Source organism: Euphorbia lathyris, chromosome 5 (genome assembly GCF_963576675.1).
Source record: "Euphorbia lathyris chromosome 5, ddEupLath1.1, whole genome shotgun sequence".
NCBI classification, from domain to species: Eukaryota; Viridiplantae; Streptophyta; class Magnoliopsida; order Malpighiales; family Euphorbiaceae; genus Euphorbia; species Euphorbia lathyris.
This window is the reverse complement of record NC_088914.1, coordinates 61,213,551-61,232,278: the sequence shown is the minus strand read 5'-3', so window position 1 is coordinate 61,232,278 and position 18,728 is coordinate 61,213,551. Positions and strand designations below refer to the sequence as shown.

The window sequence follows — 18,728 nt, the reverse complement described above, 5'->3', positions numbered from 1 at the left end:
CCTCCATCGGGAGTTAAATTTGAAGGATGAGAAAATTACTTCGGCTTAAAAGGTGATAGGAAATCTTCGTGCTGACTTAGGCCATTTCAAAATTGAGTTTGCAGTTGTGTGAGCTACTTGGTTGTAAGCTGAGGGTAGGGTGAACGCCTCAGAAAGCCTTCGTCGACGAATTATGCAAAAGTTGGGAGATGCATTGGCCATTGGATATCGTAAGGTGTCAGTGTGAAGAGGATCAATAGAATCACCTTCAAGGTGAGCGTAATGAGTGGGAGACTCGATTATTCAATTTAGAGAAAGCTCTATATGCTGCTCAAGCAAAAATTGTCGAAGTCACCACACATTTCTCTGCTCAGCTTGTTGAGTCTGACAAAAAGTTGAAAACATGTGAGGATGACTTACTAGAGGCGAAGGCAGAAGCTTAATGGCTCTAAGTTTTTTCTGAAGAGCAATCTTTCGATATCTGACAGCTCCGGAAGTATCTATTTGATGAAGAGTAGAGCCATCTAGCGAAGGTGAAGAGTACCTGTGAAATCAGTTATGTTAGAATGAACCATTATCGCGTGAAGACGATGAGGGCAATAAGAGAGAGATATCTCGATGTAGATATGCAATTTTGGGTGAATGTGTAGGCTTCTGATGATAATGAGCCTTACCCATAATTTGATACTTCATTTCCTGCTCATGCTGGCCTTGAAAACGTGGATCTCCCTTAAGAGTCTGATTCGGAATTTGACGATGAAGTGATGCCAAATTTGGATGTTTAATCTTATCTCTTTACTGCTCTTGCTTTTGTAACCTCATTTTTACATTGTACTGAACAATTTTTTTGTAAATGAAATGCATTTTTTAATCATCTATTTCCTTTTACAAGTGTGTATGGAGCCTTCCTAGTTAACCATACGGTTCATTCGTTGGTTCCATGTAATGGTTATTTTGAGAAAGTACCTTATTTACCTTGTTTTTAGAGTGAAAGTATTAGCATCGAAGAATTTTTTTGACTTAAGACCTTTGATTGAAATCCTTTTAGCATGCATAGGATTGACCTTTAATGTGGTCGATTAAGGAATTCTTGATCAATTTACTCAATAGTATGATAGTCAAATGTCTTTTATTGATATCCTGAAGCAATAGGAACGAGTACATTTTATTATGTTTTAAAAAAGTATAATAAACAAGGTACTTGTCGAACCTTCCATTGGTAGTACTTTTTAGGTGCTATTGTATTCCAAGTTTTGGATGTTGGCCTTCCTCCCATTCTTTTTTACCACGAAGCATATGTATCAATACACTTGGTTTTTTGGAATGGGTCTTCCCTTCGGGTTCATGGGAGGCTTCGGTGCTTCGTTTGGCCAGTTTCCTCCAAGATCCACATGTATGAATGTTTTGGCTTCGTAGCGTAAAGGAGAATAGGGTTTCTCCTGTTACTTTCCAAGGATCATAAGCCCATGTATCCAGCGGTGGTTTATCCACCCAATTCTTTCTCTTGAGTTCCAATCTTTTTTTGTAAACCGAATACTAAGGTTTGGTTCACGACTTCCACCTTTCCATTTGACTGGGGATATGGTACGGAAGCAAACCGAATCCTATTTTGCCATTTAGGTAGTAAGTTCCAAGAGCTGTTGAGTTAAATTGTGTGCCTTTGTCTGCCATGAGTTTATCAACGAACTCCATTACTGCATCCATGGCTGAGAAAAGGGCGGCTTTTTCCTTACTCCATTTGATAAGGTGGCTAACGGTTACCAGGAAACATTGGTAATGCCCTCCGTCCTTCAAAAAGGTTTTCATAATGTCAATCTTTCAGGTCAGGAATGATTGTTTTCCCCCTTTCCTTCAAACAAGATGGCTCCTATAGATTCACTGGACTCGATAAGGCTGAGGGAGAGTGTTCCACAACCTACTGGTCTGCTTGAGAATGGTCCATATTGACGATGGCACGGACTTGGTCAGGGTACGCCTTAGTTTCCTTTTGTGAAGCCATAAAGCTTGAGAATTGTACCAATTCCACCTTAGAAGCGAATTTTTCTGGGCTCGGCCTCAGATCATGTTGTTTGAAGGCATCGAAGGTTAACCGTTAGCCTTTGGCGCGCTTCTTCCTGGTACCACTTTTGGTGTCGACGTACCTTTCTCTTTTATCTTTGAGCAATGAAGCTAATCTTCCCCCGATTTTCAGGGCTCATGGAGATATATATATGATTAATTTTAAATAAATACCTTGTGGTTTTATATTTTTTTTGTAGATCGGTACCTGTGGTTGGCAAAATTTTCATTTTTCCAATTTTGACCGATAACGACCTCAAAATGAAAATTTTCAAGAATTAAAAGTGTTTAGTATCATATTTACTACGAAACCATATTTTTTTATTTTTCAAAATTATCATTTTTGAAATTTTCTCTTTCTAAACATTAACTTTCTCTAATAAAAAAACAAAACCTAAATAACCTCAAACCTAAAAAGTTAAGAATTAAAGTTGCTTAAGTATGTTTAATTCTTGAAAATTTTCATTTTGAAATCAAGCAAAATTAAAAAACATGAAAATTTTGGCAACTACAGCCATCCATCTGAAAAAAATAAAAATGTGAAAACCCAATATTGGAGTACAGATAGTAAATCCCACTACCTCCCTCATGGAAGACACGTCAACAAAATGATGAAACTAAAATATTTGATGGAAACTATATATAATATATAGTGTATGATTTATTAATTTGATTTGATGTGAAGAAGAAGAAGATGATGAGAAGGTGGAGTTCATATGCAGCAATGGTGTTGATAGAAATAGCATATGGAGGATCTAATATTCTCATGAAGATTGCTATTCATAAAGGACTCAATCAATTTGTGTTTGTTATTTATCGCCACTTAATTGCCATGTTCTTGTTAGCCCCTTTTGCTTTTATCCTTGAGAGGTATGTGTTCAATAATAACAAGTCCCTTTTTTACAATCTTTTATATGTTGGATAATTATGTTGCACGGAAATTCTACTTTTATTCGTGTCCGTTTTTTTTTTTTGTTACCTTATTGTGTTTTGAAGACTATGTTTTAGAGAAAACCTTATTGTGTTTTGAAGACTATGTTTTAGAAATAACATCTTCTCGTGTTTGGTTCTGATTATGTAGGAAGCAAAGACCTCCAATGTCTCTGGGGTTGATGGTGAAGATATTTGTGGTATCATCCTTAGGAACTACAATTCATTTGAATGTGTACTATGCTGGATTAGCTTATACTTCTGCAACTGTTGCAAGTGCTTTGAGTAATGTCATTCCAAGTTTCACTTTCTTCCTGGCTTTTCTACTTGGGTATGCCTACATTTTTTTAAGGAATAATACTTCTTTGCACCTTCTACTTGCCATAAGTTTTAAAATTTCTTTGAACTTTTATTAAAATTTCAAATAACTCTTTATTCTTATCTGATTGCATTCAATAACCCTTTATTTCTTAATAGAAATTATTGGATGCAGAAATTCAGAGACACATTCCGTCACATGTTAAAAAATGAAAAATAGACAAATAATTAGGAACTTTGAAAGTTCACTAGGTTATTGAAGTTTTGGGATTCGTTGGATACAATTAGACAAGAATAAGAGGTTATTGAATGCAATTGGATAAGAATAGGAGGTTATTAAATGAAATTGGATAAGAATAAATGGTCATTATAGTTTTATTTTTGTCCAAATAATGATTGAGGTTTTCGTTTTCGTTTTACAAAAAACGAGAACTTTTAGCTTGACACTATAAAAATAACGGTTAACGATCTCAAAATGGAAATTTCAAGAATTAAAATCGGTTAATACCATATATTATGGAACCAAAATTTTTATTTTCCAAAATCATCATTTGGAAGTTTTCTCTCTCTAAACATTTATTTTCTCCTCACCAAACAACATCTAAATGACCTCAAAATTAAAAAGTTTAAGAATTAAAGTTGTTTAAAATATTATCAAGTTTTTTAATTTTGAGATCGTCAACAGCCATATTTTTATCAAAACGAAAAACCTTAGTCATGTCTTAGTTGCAAAAAAAAAAAAAAAAAACCACATTTACCTGTTTGACAAAACGTGAAAACACATTAGTTTTTTTTTACTTCACTTTTTTTTAAGACTAATACTTCTGTTGCACCCTATAGTTAACTGCATCTCTGAATTTTCACAAGTTTCATGATCATTTATTTTTATCCTATTGCATTCAACAACCCTCTATTTTTCAATAGAAATAGTTGGGTGCACAAATTGTGAGACATGTTCCGTCACATGTCAAAAAAAATACAAAATAGACAAACAATTAGAAACTTTTGAAAGTTCACGGGGCTTTTGAAATTGAGGTTATTGAATGCAATTAGACAATAATAGGGGTTATTAAATGCGATTGGACAATAATAGGAGGTTATTAAATAAAATTGGACAAAAATAAATGGTTATTGAATAAAATTGAATAAGAATAAGGGTCATTTAAAACTTTTAAAAGTTCAAAAGATATTAAAATTTTGGACCAAGTACAAGGAGCAACATATGTATTAAGCTTTTTTTTTTTTTTTAATTCTCCGCATTTGTTAAGTTGAAATTAGGATTAATTGTAGCCATGGTCTTGCAAGTATCAGAAATTGAACACCGATGTTATAAAACTTCATTTCTGAACATTAAACTCATCAAACTTTATATTTGATTTCTCATGTAGTTATGGTTGTTAAAACCAGATCGGTCAAAGAACCAAAAAAATAAAAGATCAAGGATTAGAGGTTCAACTGAGATTCAACCGAAGTTCAAAAAATTATGTGAAACTTATATTTGTATTCACATTTAAACTTATAACGTATTACAATCTTAATAATAATAATAATAATATTTTTTAATATCAATTTATGATATTTTAGATATTAAATTAATAAGCTAATTAATATAATAAAATTAAAATGTTATTAAAATTTAATATATATAAAATTGAATAGAAAATATAATTTTTAAACTAAATAGTTATTATTTTTATTTATATTATTAACATATAAATATAATATAACAATAGAATATATATTTTATAGACTAACTTAATTATAAAATTTATTAGACTTTTAAATTTTATACGTATGTATTTGAAGTTTAAATACTAATTAAATTTTATTATTATTGAAAAGATAAAATATTTTTTTATGATATTTATCTAAATATAAAATAAAATAATATTTTAATTATATAATTTATAATATTTCATAAATGGCTAATAATAATTATAATTAAAATGGTGGTATAGTGGTAAATATTATTTAGTAACATGTCAGTTTTTTAATTTTTAATTCACATGGAAAAATATGTGATGTGTCACCTATGTATTCATTCTAGAGACTGTTATTGCTGAAATCTGATATAAAAATGATATAAAAAAGATTATGGGATAAATCAAATGTAAAATTGAATGAGTTTGATGCTAAAAAATGAAGTTTTATAACATTATTGTTTAATTTCTCGTACTTAAAGAACCATGAGTGCAATTAACTTGTTAAAAATATGCCGATATAAAAGAGGTGAGCAAAATTAACAAATAATTGATAACCAAACCAAAATTAAATTAAACATATAATTCGGTTCGGTTATTTAGTTAGTTTGGTCCAATTCGATCTTGAAAATGAAATATTTGGTAAAAAAATTCTTTGTAACCGAAAACGAACCCAATGATATATATAATATAAAAATATTTTTTATATGTATATATAATATTTATTTTATATTTTTATTATAATTTTACCTGGTTATTTAATATATATACTACTAATGTACTATATTATTTTTGTTTCATTTATTTTATATTTATTATAGATTTTTAAAAAAAAATTATAATAAATTTTCGCTAATCATTGGTTAGTAACCGAAACCAAACTAATAAATTTATCTTGATTACATTCTGTTATTGAGCTTATTCGATTCGGTTCAATTTTTATTTTGATATATAGTAATTGAACCGAATTGAATGGCTGCTCGCCCTACTAATAAAGGTTGATCAAAGTGATAAAAATTAATATTCAATTTTATCTAGTTTGAAGTTGAATTTTTCTGATCGGTCGAAATTGAGCTCTCTTTAATAAAATTCTACTATAATCACTCATCAAAATATGTGATTTGTCCTGATTTTGGAATTAAATTAAACTTGTTCTTGTAATCAAAATATAAGATCAAAAGTATAATTGAATTTTGAATGGTGGATATAGGATGGAAAAGGTGGACATAAGAAGTGGAAGAGGATGGGGGAAAGTGATGGGGACAATTACATGCATAGGAGGATCAATGATTTTCATATTTTGGAAAGGAGGATTTGTGTATAAAAGTATAGAGGAAAGGCCACTAATTAATATTTATAATTATGCAACTAAACCCCAAATTACCCATAATTGGATTAAAGGTTCTGCTCTTATTCTCGTCAGCCATTTTGCTTGGAGTGCCTGGCTCATTTTTCAGGTAATTTATTTATTTATTTTATACATACAAATAAATATAATCTCAAATAATTACATAAATTAAGTCTCTACATATTAATTAATCTATATATAATATAAAACAGTAACGATGGAGCTGAGTTGTCACTTCCTCATTTTTTACTGATAAAAAATATAATATAATATATTAGCTTTAGTTATATTATTATATTTATTTATAAAAAGATTATTTTATCCGTACTATATCTAAGAGTTCTACAGAATTTAAATTAATCCCTAAAATCTTTCTAATTCTCTGCATATCTATATCTAAAAGTTCTACAGAATCTAAATTAATCCCTAAAATCTCTCTAATTCTCTCCATATTTATCTATATATAATATAAAACAGTAACGATGAAGCTGATGTGTCACTTCCTCCTTTTTTACTAATAAAAAATATAATATAATATATTAACTTTAGTTATATTATTATATTTATTTATAAAAAGATCATTTTATCCGTACTATATCTAAGAGTTCTACATAATTTAAATTAATCCCTAAAATCTCTCTAATTCTCTGCATATCTATATCTAAAAGTTCTACAGAATCTAAATTAATCCCTAAAATCTCTCTAATTTTCTGCATATCTATATATATTATATAAAACAGTAACGATTGAGTTGAGGTGTCACTTCCTCCTTTTTTACTGATAAAAAATATAATATATTAACTTTAGTTATATTATTATATTTATTTATAAAAAAGATTATTTAAATTAAATGTGAAAATAAAATAATAATATTTAATTTATATAGCACCTTTATACCATTAATTGTAATTATTAAATTATATTTTTGTTAATATTTATATATTAAGATGAATCCGTGCATCACACGGGTCAAAAACTAGTTAAATATAAACATATACATAGATGGAGCCAGAGAGGGTCAACCAATCCACCGGACTATCAAAAAAAACCCAGCGAGAAATTGGCTGGCTAGCTCCGCCCCTCTATCTGACATGGTTGGGAGCCTCTCCCAACCATAGCAGACTAAGGTTTATGTGAAGAAAATAAAGACCGAGAACCCTCCATCTTTTGTATTTTTTTTTAATTCAACCTAATCAAAACGATGTTGTTTTGATTAGATTGAATTAAAAAAATAGATAAATTCTAAAAAAAAACCCTCATGTGCTTTCACGTTTTGTCAACCATATATATGTAGAATATGTGAACTGGAGTTTGCATTTGTGACCAGGAGATAACTGATATTTTTTGCTTTACTAAAAATAAGAGCTCAAAATTAAAATGAGTCTTGACGACCTCAAAAATAAAAATTTAAAAACTTAATAATATTATACACAATTTTAATTCTTCAACTTTTTAACTTTGAGGTTATTTAGGTGGATTGTCTTTACAGATTGGTCCACCTACATGATTTGTTTTGTACTTTTCCCTTTTTAAAAATCCAATTTAAATATAAGTTTTCAAATTAAGAAAATACATTTTTAAAATACAAAAGGTTCTTTTTATTGATAAACTCATTATTGTTTTGATCTATTAAACTCTCAATTGTAAAATATCTTTTCTATTAAGCCTTCAATTTTTAGAATTAAGCTGCAAAAATGTCCCTAATATTTATCTTTAATTCTTTAATATTAAGCTGCAAAAATATCCCTAATATTTATCTTTAATGTCTAAGAGCATCTCCAACAGACTCTTAGTTCACTCCCTAAAAATAATATAAAAAATTGACTCTTAGTGATTTAAGAGTTACTAATACATATCATCTCCAACAATACTCCTTATATTCACTCTCTATTTATTATTTTATTAATAAAGTTATTAACTATTGTTATATTAACCAATAGTGAAAGGAGAGAGACAAATCAATAATTAATTATTGTTCTATCTACCAATAGTGAAAGGAGAGAGACTCATCAATAATAAATTATTAATAAAAAATAAGTTAAGAGTCACTAAGAGGTGGAGAGAGGCTCTCTATTAATAGAGAGGATGAGGAGGCTCTTAGTTATTTGAAGAGCCACTAAGAGGCTGTTGGAGTTGATTTTTATCCCTCCCTCCTCAAATTTTAACTTAAGAGCCAATTTAAGAGGCTGTTGGAGATGCTCTAAAATGGTGTAATTTTAACTCAAATGTTAGTAGTCGAAAGCAATTTATTCCTAACATTGACAAATTGGGTCAATTTGAGAAATAATTTATCAAACTATCTTATCGGTCATGAATCTTGTCATCTACACTTCACATAACATCTAAAATGGTGCAATTTTAACACTAACGTTGATATTCAAAAGCAATTTTATCCATAACATTGACAAATTGGGTCAATTTGAAAAATAATTCATCAAACTATTTTCTCGATCATGAACCTTGTCATTAACACTTCACATGTGTATCATTTTATGACTCATTAGTAACAGATCATAAACATATGATTAAATGAGAATTTAAATAAAAAATAAAAATATATATACTGTGTGATATCGGAATATCCTTTAACTTGCTTAGTCAAACACTTCCAGTGACCTGAAAGAGAGAAAACAGTCAGACAGGAGGCTGATGCCGGCGAACCCTCTCCGATGCATAAATTAGTATTGAGAATACGTAATTTAGGAGTATAATGATGTTGTAGTATATAGAATTGTGTACCTGTCTTGTTGATTTCTGTGCTATTTATAGACATTTAAGTTTGTGCTTGATTATACATGTCGTCCTCTGATTGGTCCGGAAGCTATATTTCCACAATAAGTAACTTTAGCGTGTAATTTAGAGTCCGAGGTCTTTTCCCTATGATTATTTCCGGAAAAGCCGTTCGTACTTGGGTGGGCTGACCGGATACATGAAATAGTGGGCATGAACTCACTTTCTTAAGCCCATTTCCTTATTTCATTCCATATCACTGTCTTTTGTATGAGTTGGAAAAAAAAATCAAATATTTCCCTGAATTTATAAATATTAATCTCCAATTATGTTATTAAAATATAAAAAATATAATTTTTTTTAGAACCAACTGATATGTAATTCGTGCAGAATACTAAACAAAATATGTGTTTTATAATAATGTCTGAAATTGATCTAACTTGTCAATGTTAAGGGTAAAATTGTTTTTAGTTACTAACGTTAGGAATAATATTACACCATTTTAGACATTAAGGATAAAATTGGTCCTAAATATTGATATTACGCGAAAAATTAAAATATAAACTGCTGCTAATATATTTAAAATGCATAAATTTAATATCCAGTGTGTGATTTATAAAGAGTATCCAGCTAGATTATCACTCACCGCTCTCATATGCTTTTTTGCATCACTTCAATCCTCTATTCTCTCTCTATTTTTCGTAAGAAATCCCACTCTTTGGAAGTTGGACTGGAATATTGAGCTACTCGCCATCATATATTGTGTAAGTTTGTTATTATTATTATTATTATTATTATTATTATTATTATTATTATTATTTTACTCCTCACGTTTAAAATGTTGCAATTTTATCTTTAATAATAGTAGTAAGGAGTAAATTTCTCCATAACGTTCATAAGTAGAATCAATTTCAGATATCATTATAAAACACATATATTTTGTTCATTATTGTATACTAGTTACCTATCAATTGGTTCTAAAACAAAGATTTCACTTTTTTTTGAGATTTAATAATAGAATTGGAGATTAATATTTTTAAAATCAATAAAATATTTGGATTTTTTTTGTCCAACTCGTACACAGGGCCGGTCCTGACAATTTAGAGGCCATAGGCAAAATAAGTAATAAGAACCCCTTTAATAATAAAAAATGTATACATAACAAAATAGGTCTTTTAATATTTTTTTTATAAATGGAGTGTTGGAAAGAAATAGACCATCCTTTATAATTTTATCATTATTTAAAAAATAAATTACATATATACATATAAAAAAAGGGCGGCCTGGTGTATTACGCGTCCCCGCTTAAGCGAGGGTCCGGAAAAGGGTCGCACCACAAGGCTAAATTTTTTTGGGACCCATTCCAGCCGTGGGCCCGGCCGGCGCACCCCGGGCCTATGCCCAGGACCGTCCCTGCTCGTACAAAATATAATATAATTGATGAAGTGGAGGAGATATCATTCAAGTTTTTAGATAAATATGACGGATGACTTCATGATGACTTCGGATTTTTGCGTTTTTGCACCCTAATTTGATCAGAAACTAGACAATCATAAAAAAAATTAGGGCTACGTCGTGCCTCGCTTTTTGGCTAAATTCATTCATTTAGGGCCTAAAAAACGTAATTTATTATTTTGGGGGTCTTTTTTGTAATTGTTTCTATTTTCTTTCCTTTTACTTTTAGGATTAGTGTTAGGTTTATCTAATTAAAGCCTATTTTCGGATGTATTAGTCCATTTAGCATTGACTAAGAATTTTATTTCATTTTTCCAAAGTTGTCTTTGAATTTTAAAGGTTTCAATCAGAAAACGTGTATGATTGAACGACTCAAAACAAGTCTGTTTATTTCTGTTGCATTAATAATTTTTTAGTAAAAAAACTCCACGTCTATTTATATGGTTATGATTTGTTACTAATGAGTGATAAAATGATGCACATAAGAAATCTAGATAACACGATTCATGACTGAGAAAATATAGTGTGATGAATGATTTCCCAAACTGGCTCAACTTTATCAACATTATGGATAAATTTGCTCTTTACTGCTAACGTTAGAAATAAAATTATACCATTTTAAATGTTAGGAATAAAATTGCTCTTTGAAGAGCAACGTTGAGAATAATTTTTTTCTTTTGCACATTATCCTTTTAAAATTTATGTCTTTGGTATATTTTTAATTATATGGCAATTATATTAATTTATTGTTAAAAATATTTTGGTATATATAGGGAGTTGTGATTTCAGCGTTAGTTTACTACCTACAAACATGGTGTATTACCAAAAAGGGTCCAGTTTTTGTAGCCATGTTCAGTCCTTTGCTTCTCATAATTGTTGCAATTTTCTCAGCAATTGCTTTTGCAGAAAGACTACATTTGGGCAGGTAAGATTTTTATTTCCTTTTAATTGAATTTTCTAATTTTTAAATATTTTAATATTTCAGATTGGCTAGTTAATGAGACATAAAAAAACGTTTAAATATTTAAGACATTTGAAGTACATAGGGGTTAGGCTATAGGTGAATTAGGCCTAATTAATATATATATATAGGGAATGGTTAAGGTGAGAACACCTTTTTATTTATATATATGAGAATGGTTCCTATATTAAAACACTCATTAATTGTAAAACATAAGAGATTAGTTTTAGGACACATGCTGAAATATATATGTTTTATATTTTACAGTATGTGTCCTAAATAATTAGTTTTAGAGAATAAGTCATTAGTTTTAGAATATATGTTGGAGTATATGTTCTATATTTTATAGCATGTGTTCTAAAACGTTCAATAAAATGTTCTAAATAATGTTATATATGTTCTAAATTTTATAGTCTGCGCTCTAAAAAGTTTTATGCATGAACTCTAGTGATTTTTTAGAAATATGCTTTACGAACATAAGACATTAATTTTATAACATAAGAAATTAGTTTTAAAACATAAGATATTAGTTGTAGAATATAAGACATCTGTTTTCAAACACATGCATAACAAAACCATGTTGAAGTATATGTTCTATATTTTATAGTATATGTTCTAAAAAATTAAGTAGAATGTTCTAAATAATGTTACATATGTTTTATATGTTACCATGTGTTCTAAATTTTTTTATATGCATGACATTGAAACTGATAGAATCTATGAGCAACACCATGAAGGATTCAGATTTTATCCGTCGCTTCCGTTGTTTACTACTGTTCGCCGGTAATTAATTTTGACATATCTGAACCGAAATAGAACCATCAAGGAGAAAAAATAAATAAAATAAACGAAAAGAATAGAAGAGGAAGAAAAGAAAGAAACAGAAAAACGAAGAAGGATATCAGAAATAAGAGAATGAGATCAGAAAAGTCCTTACCACCGTGAAAATATTTATAATAATGCCATTAGTGGGTGTTCTCATAAAAATAATTTATTCTCACATATGGAGGTGTTTTCACTTGATCATTCATATATATATATATATATATATATATATATAATAACCATATCAATGATGACTATTTTCGTCGTAAATGTTGTCACTGATGTCAAAGCCTCTGTCGTGGACTTTGAATATAATCATAAGATTTAGATTCGAATGAGAAAATACTTTGTTACTCATTGCAGTCAAGAAGGACGAAGGTGTCCATTTATATAAAACAAAAAAATAACGCCTAATTACCATACATCTAGGAAAGAGAAAACAGAACCATCTTCTAGAAATTGTGCACAAAATCTATACGATCACTTAAACATTTATCTGTGATGCAATGATAATAGTGGAGAATACTTTTCCTTAATTATGATCGGTGAAAGCTGAATGTTGGATGATTTTTGGATTGGCGACTTGTCATCTCTTTAATCAAGCTAGTGAGTGATCCTGAGGAGTGCCTGGTATTTCCGTTTTAGCCAATTTCAAGTAATGTGAAAATGAGAGAAAGTAAAGGTAGTTGATGATAAAAGGTGAAGTTGTTATGTGGAATATTTTAAGCATGATTACCCCCCCCCCCCCCAAACTTGGCAGGAATGGGTTGAAAAGGCCAAGTTTGAAAGTGAGACATGTGATTAATGGATAATATTGGGTTTGGTGAAGAGGTCTTCAAATGGAAGAGATGGTCGAATGGACATAAGTTGAATTAGGCTTGGAAGAACCCAATCTCTCATAACATGGCAATCAATATTGATGTGTTTGGTTCTTTCATGAAATATAAGGTTTTGTGCTATATGTAGAGTTAAAGTATTATCACAGAATAACCGAGCTAAAGGTGAGTGAGGAATACCGAAAGCTTTTAGAAGATTCAATATGATGCTGAGGCCGTTTTTTCGTATTATGCTTTAGAGGATGATCTTGAGATTGAACTTTGCTTCTTTGATCTCTAAGGAATGAATGCTTTACTAAGAAAAATTGAACCAGTTAATGATTTTCTGGATCCACTACATGATGCCTAATATGAGTATGGGAATGCTTGAATTGCGATTTTATTATTCGTGGGAAAGAACAAACCAATACCAGGTGATCCCTTGAGGTATCTAAGTATTCTATAAGCTCTAAAGAGATCTTTTATAGTTGGATTACTAAGGTGTTAAGAAAGATTGTTAATGATGTAGGAGATCTCAGGCCTGGTATAGATAACATATATGAGTTTCCCAATGAGCTTTCTTTAAGAAAAAAATGTTTGATAAAGTTGTGGTTGTTGGATAGGTTTGTAGTGAGGAACTGTTGGTGTGGAAGCAGGTCTGCATCCAAGAAATCCATTATCATGATCAGCTCTAGTATATATTTATGTTGGCATATATGAATACCTCTGTGGGATCTCAAATTTTAAAACCCAAAAAGTAGTGCAATGAACCTAGATCCTTAATACTGAATAAGTCATGTAACAAATGTCTAATATGTGTAATACTGTTAATATCATTTCTTGTTAGGATAACATCATCCATATAGATTAACAAGGCTCTAAATTGATTACCTCATTTCTTGATTAGTAGAGAATGGTTTGAACGAGCTTGAGTCCAACTTTTTTTATTGTTGCTATCAATTTAAAATTCCAGTATTTTCCTGGTTTTTGACGAAGATCATATAATGATTTTTTGAGTTTACAGACTTAGTTTGACTTCTTAGAAGAAATCCCAAGTGGTAAGACAATATACACCTATTCTTTAAGATCACAATAGAGGTAGGAATTATTAATGTCAAGTTGCTCAATATGATAATGAATGGCTGCAACTATTTATAAGGCTATGATAGTAGCGAATTTGGCTATTGAGGCAAATATCTCCTTGAACTCAACTCCTTCTCTTTGTGTGAAACCATTGGATACTAATCATTCCTTGAACCTGTCAATTCTTCCATCAATCTTGTATTTGGTCTTGTATATCCATATGCACCCTAGGTTTGCCCGTATGGTAAATCTCTAATTTCTAAAGTTTGATTAGCTTTAAGTGCCACTAACACCTTGTTTATTGCTTCCTGCCATAAGGGATCCTTAGAAGCTTGACCATAGTTTTGTGGTTCAGTGTATGTTGATGGAAAAATCCTTCTTAGTTTGAGACATGTTTGTGTATGACAAATATGTAGTTAGGAAATGTTGTATTTTGGAGAATATGTGGTGTTTTATTTGTGAGTAAAGATGTGTGATGACCTTGTAGATAACTTGGTTGATGCCTGGTTCTGGATGATTTCCTTGTTAATCATGGTTGTGGCATATCTTAATCACTCTCATCAATAACTGCATCAGAATTTTCTATATTTGGTTCATGTACCATGATTAATGGTGGTAACAATTCTTCTTCTTCCAAATTTCCTTCTTCAGCTGGTATAATGGTATACAAAGTATCTTATTTCATCTTCACTGAAATTTGGTAAGGTAGCTTATGAGGAAATGTGTTTAAATGTAAATTCACTCTCATAGAACTTGGCATTTCTAGAACGTTTGGGTTGCTAAATCAAGCAACGTGTACCCCTTCACCCCTTACTGATATCCTAAAAAGACACATTTGATTGCTATATATATGAATTTGGTTTTGTTTCTATTAATGGTTGAAGCATATGATATACATCCAAAGACTTTTAAATTAGCAAGGTCGAGATGATGCTTGTAAAGTTTGTAAAAGGGTGTTTGGTTACTTATAGTTGTTGATAGTAGTCTGTGTATCAAGTAAATTGCATGAATTATTGCAACTAGCTAGAAATCTTTTGGCATTGAACTCTATAAAAGTAAAGCTCTAGTGACATTCATTATGTCTTGATGCTTTCTCTTAACTATTCCATTATGCTAAGGAGTTTTAGGAAATGATTTCTAATGTATCATGCCAAAGATTGCATAGAAACCAGTAATGTGGAATTCAAGTCCATTATCTGATCTAACAAATTTTAAATTTTCTTATAAAATTGAGTATTAGTATAAGAACAAAACTTTTGCAATAATGGCCTTGCCTTAGCCTGGTTTTCATCAATGAAATCCAAGTGTATATACTAAAATCATCAACAACGGTTAAAAAATAATGTTGATAAGAAAATGAAGCTTTAAATGGTCCCCAAATTTCCATATGTATTAAATCAAAAACTGCTACAAAAGAACTGTTATAAAGTGGGCTAGCGCAAATAGGATTTCCATCTATTTTATTTACTTTCCTTTCTTTGCCCTTCCAGTTAAAGTGAAAGGTTAAGGGAATGAGCAAGCAAGTTAAGTGGGAAAGTTGTTCTAAAATCAGTAACATTGTTTAGGCCTCATCTCATGTCTAATAGCAATTCCTGGCTTTATCGAACCAGTCACTTCACTTTGTTCCAGCCTTTCCAGTTGTCTCTTTTACATAGGGTAAAAAAAGAAAGATGTGCCCTTTCTTTCTCTTTGATCTCCAGACTAATTGAAACTAGCCCCATAAGTAGGGATTGTAAGATGTGAAAGAGTCGGCAGTCGAGTAATCATAATTGTGGCCGGAATTCTTTCGTCAGCTGGACATTAATCGCATTCATTAGGAAAGGTTGATTCAGTCAGTGGGCAAGTAAGAGCCATTCGGTTAGTCAATTAGTTTTTCAATCCTAACGGTATTGAGCATTCTTCATCCTATTAGTTTTGTTTGTTGAGCTTGAATTGAATGTGTCTTTCTGAAGAAGAGAGAGCAAGGGCCCAAAGCAGCAAGGCATTACTAACTAGGATTCTCTATACCATGTGGAATAACTCTAGGGTTAACTAGCCAAAAATCCTTTTTGCCCGAGACCCGAAGTCAGTAGCTATAAGGGAATCGCGAACAAAAAATGAGCTTGTGTTCACATCTTGTTTTCAAATCTTTCAAATTCCATAATGGTAGGTATAAAGGACGTCTAACGATCGCTAGACTTGAGTTCTTCTCACTCCCCAAATCCGCTAGAGAATCAAAACAAGATCCTAATCCCTTAGACCTCGGGTCGGATATTAGTAAAGGAACCTTCTGGTCGATTCGGTTAAGCAAAGAACCTAGGCTACTCGACTATCAAGTTTGTGAATCTTGCAATGTAAAGCTACCCATCGGTTAAGCCAAAGGAATAAAAATCCCCTCTATCGCTTCAAGGATGCTTAAACTGAATGGTAATTTATTATGTTTAGCCAATTGACATATATAATAAGGAATTGGATGTTCATAATACAAAGTGGAAAGAAATTTCCTAATCTCTGAATTCTTTATAATGAAGGATGGCCAAGTCTATTGTGCCAAATGTACTTATCAAAAGTTAATATTGTTAATATTTTTGAATCTACAATACTAGAAAATTAGGGTTGCACTAGATGATATAAACCTTCTTCCTCATTAGCATAACCAATCATCTCCCACCATGTAAGATCATGTATCATACAATATTTTGCAATCTCTATAATGCATATTTTGTTTGTGGAAGTGAGATTTCTTTCAAGATTGATTTAGATCAAAATTTCTGATTATATATTGTATATATAGTTATAAAATTAGCTCTATTAATTCATTGATACTTGTTTTTTCCATCAGCTTGATAGGGGCAGTTCTTATAATCTTGGGACTTTATGGTGTATTGTGGGGAAAATCGAAAGATGAAACTGAGATTTCTAATACCCGTTAACTAGTAGAAGAAAGAGATATTAATGTTATTGATGATGCTAAATAATAAGAGATTTCTCATAGCACAAACATAGATTAATTAAAATCATTATGTTTTTTTAATTAGTGTTAAGTTGTTGACTTCAATTGAATGATTTTGATAGATTTTAAATAATTAATAGTTGAAATTATTCTGATATTATTTTTCATCTTTTATTTAAGCATAAAAATATACTGATTTTATTCTTTCTATTTTTTGAATATGTGAATTATCTCATATATACTATTTTAAATTATTACGGTTCCATATACACATGTCAGCACATTTTTCACGCAAGTAATATAATGGTAAGTGTAAAAATATTATCTCCATAAGGATTCATGGGGAAAACACATAGTTATTAATTTTCAAGGTCTAATTCTTGAGATTGAATAGAAATGAAGACACTACGCCAAAACCCCCTTCAGACGACGGTTAGAAACCGTCGTCCCACGAGATATAAATCTATCACAGGGCTCGCTGCCGTCTATTGCACCTTCAGACGACGGTTAGGTTCTGTCATTACCGGCGGCAATGGACTGTCGTGATGAAGGGCCCTCCAAACACCCCTTATGAAGGAGGTGTATTCATAGTCGACATGGACTTCCCTATCGATTTCCCCTCCACACCTCCAGTTGTAAGAACATGCATAAACTTGTTAACACACATAAATCAGTTCATATATTTGTAAATACACTCATGATATTACTATTATTCGCAGGTCATATTCAGGACCAAAATTTACCATCCTAATATCGGTCCCTTGGGGCATGTTTCTATGCCCCAGCTACTTGATCGCCCTGCCCATAGTATTGCCACGGTAAGATGATGCTATAAATCTATGTATTTTTTACCCGTAAATTTATCTATTCATGTTTGGGGTCTAGTTTATCTACTCATGTTTGGGGTCTAATTTAATTTATCTATGCATTTTATAACTGCTGTGGAATATTTATGGACTGCTGGTAGAGCCTTTCATTGAGGGGCCATTTCCTGGCCGAGAGCGAATTGCTGAACGATACATTAGCAACAGGGCAGGTTATGTAGCAACTGCCAGGAGATGGACTGAAGAGCATGCAATGGATATATGATGTGCAAATAGAAAGTAAGGGGGGCATTATAATGCAATGTCCGGATATCATACAAGGGGGGGCGCGATGTGTGAATAACAAGGAAATTTGGATGCTGGGCAACCATTGAGTTAGATGGTGTGGGCTATTGGATGGGCATAGAGCCAATCTTGAAGAACATAATGGTTATTGATTACAAATGTACTTGGTAATCAATCTGATCTTCAATGTTGGCTCCATGCCCCTCCAGTATTCAACGCCATTTAACTCTAATGGTTCCCTATCATCCCGATATCCTTGGTTACCATTTGCACATTCTTGAAGAAAGAAGATTTGGATGCCAAAGAAACACTGAGCTGGATGGTGTGGACTACTGGATGGGCATAGAGCCATTCTTGAAGAACAGAATGATTACTGATTACAAATGTACTTGGTAATCAATCTGATATTCAATGTTGGCTCCATGCCCCTCCAGTATTCCACTCCATCCATCCAGCTCTTGTGTTTCTTTAGCATCAAAATCTTC

General features: G+C 31.2%; 1 protein-coding gene across 1 annotated transcript; it reads left to right on the top strand.

The window, feature by feature from the left end:
• The first annotated feature begins 2,730 nt into the window (after positions 1 to 2,730).
• LOC136230875 (WAT1-related protein At1g43650-like) lies at positions 2,731 to 17,152 on the top strand. Its single transcript, XM_066020069.1, has 5 exons — positions 2,731 to 2,907; positions 3,119 to 3,298; positions 6,196 to 6,442; positions 11,292 to 11,443; positions 17,024 to 17,152. The coding sequence occupies exons 1-5, from the start codon at positions 2,732 to 2,734 to the stop codon at positions 17,112 to 17,114; spliced, it is 846 nt and encodes a 281-aa protein (XP_065876141.1). The 5' UTR covers position 2,731; the 3' UTR covers positions 17,115 to 17,152.
• The last annotated feature ends 1,576 nt before the right edge of the window (positions 17,153 to 18,728 follow it).

Excerpts from the sequence above, each read along its gene's own strand:
- LOC136230875 (XM_066020069.1), top strand. The coding sequence starts at position 2,732 with ATGATGAGAAGGTGGAGTTCATATGCAGCAATGGTGTTGATAGAAATA. Across the intron at positions 2,908-3,118 it reads TTTGCTTTTATCCTTGAGAG|GAAGCAAAGACCTCCAATGT; the intron begins GTATGTGTTCAA and ends CTGATTATGTAG. Across the intron at positions 6,443-11,291 it reads GTGCCTGGCTCATTTTTCAG|GGAGTTGTGATTTCAGCGTT; the intron begins GTAATTTATTTA and ends TGGTATATATAG.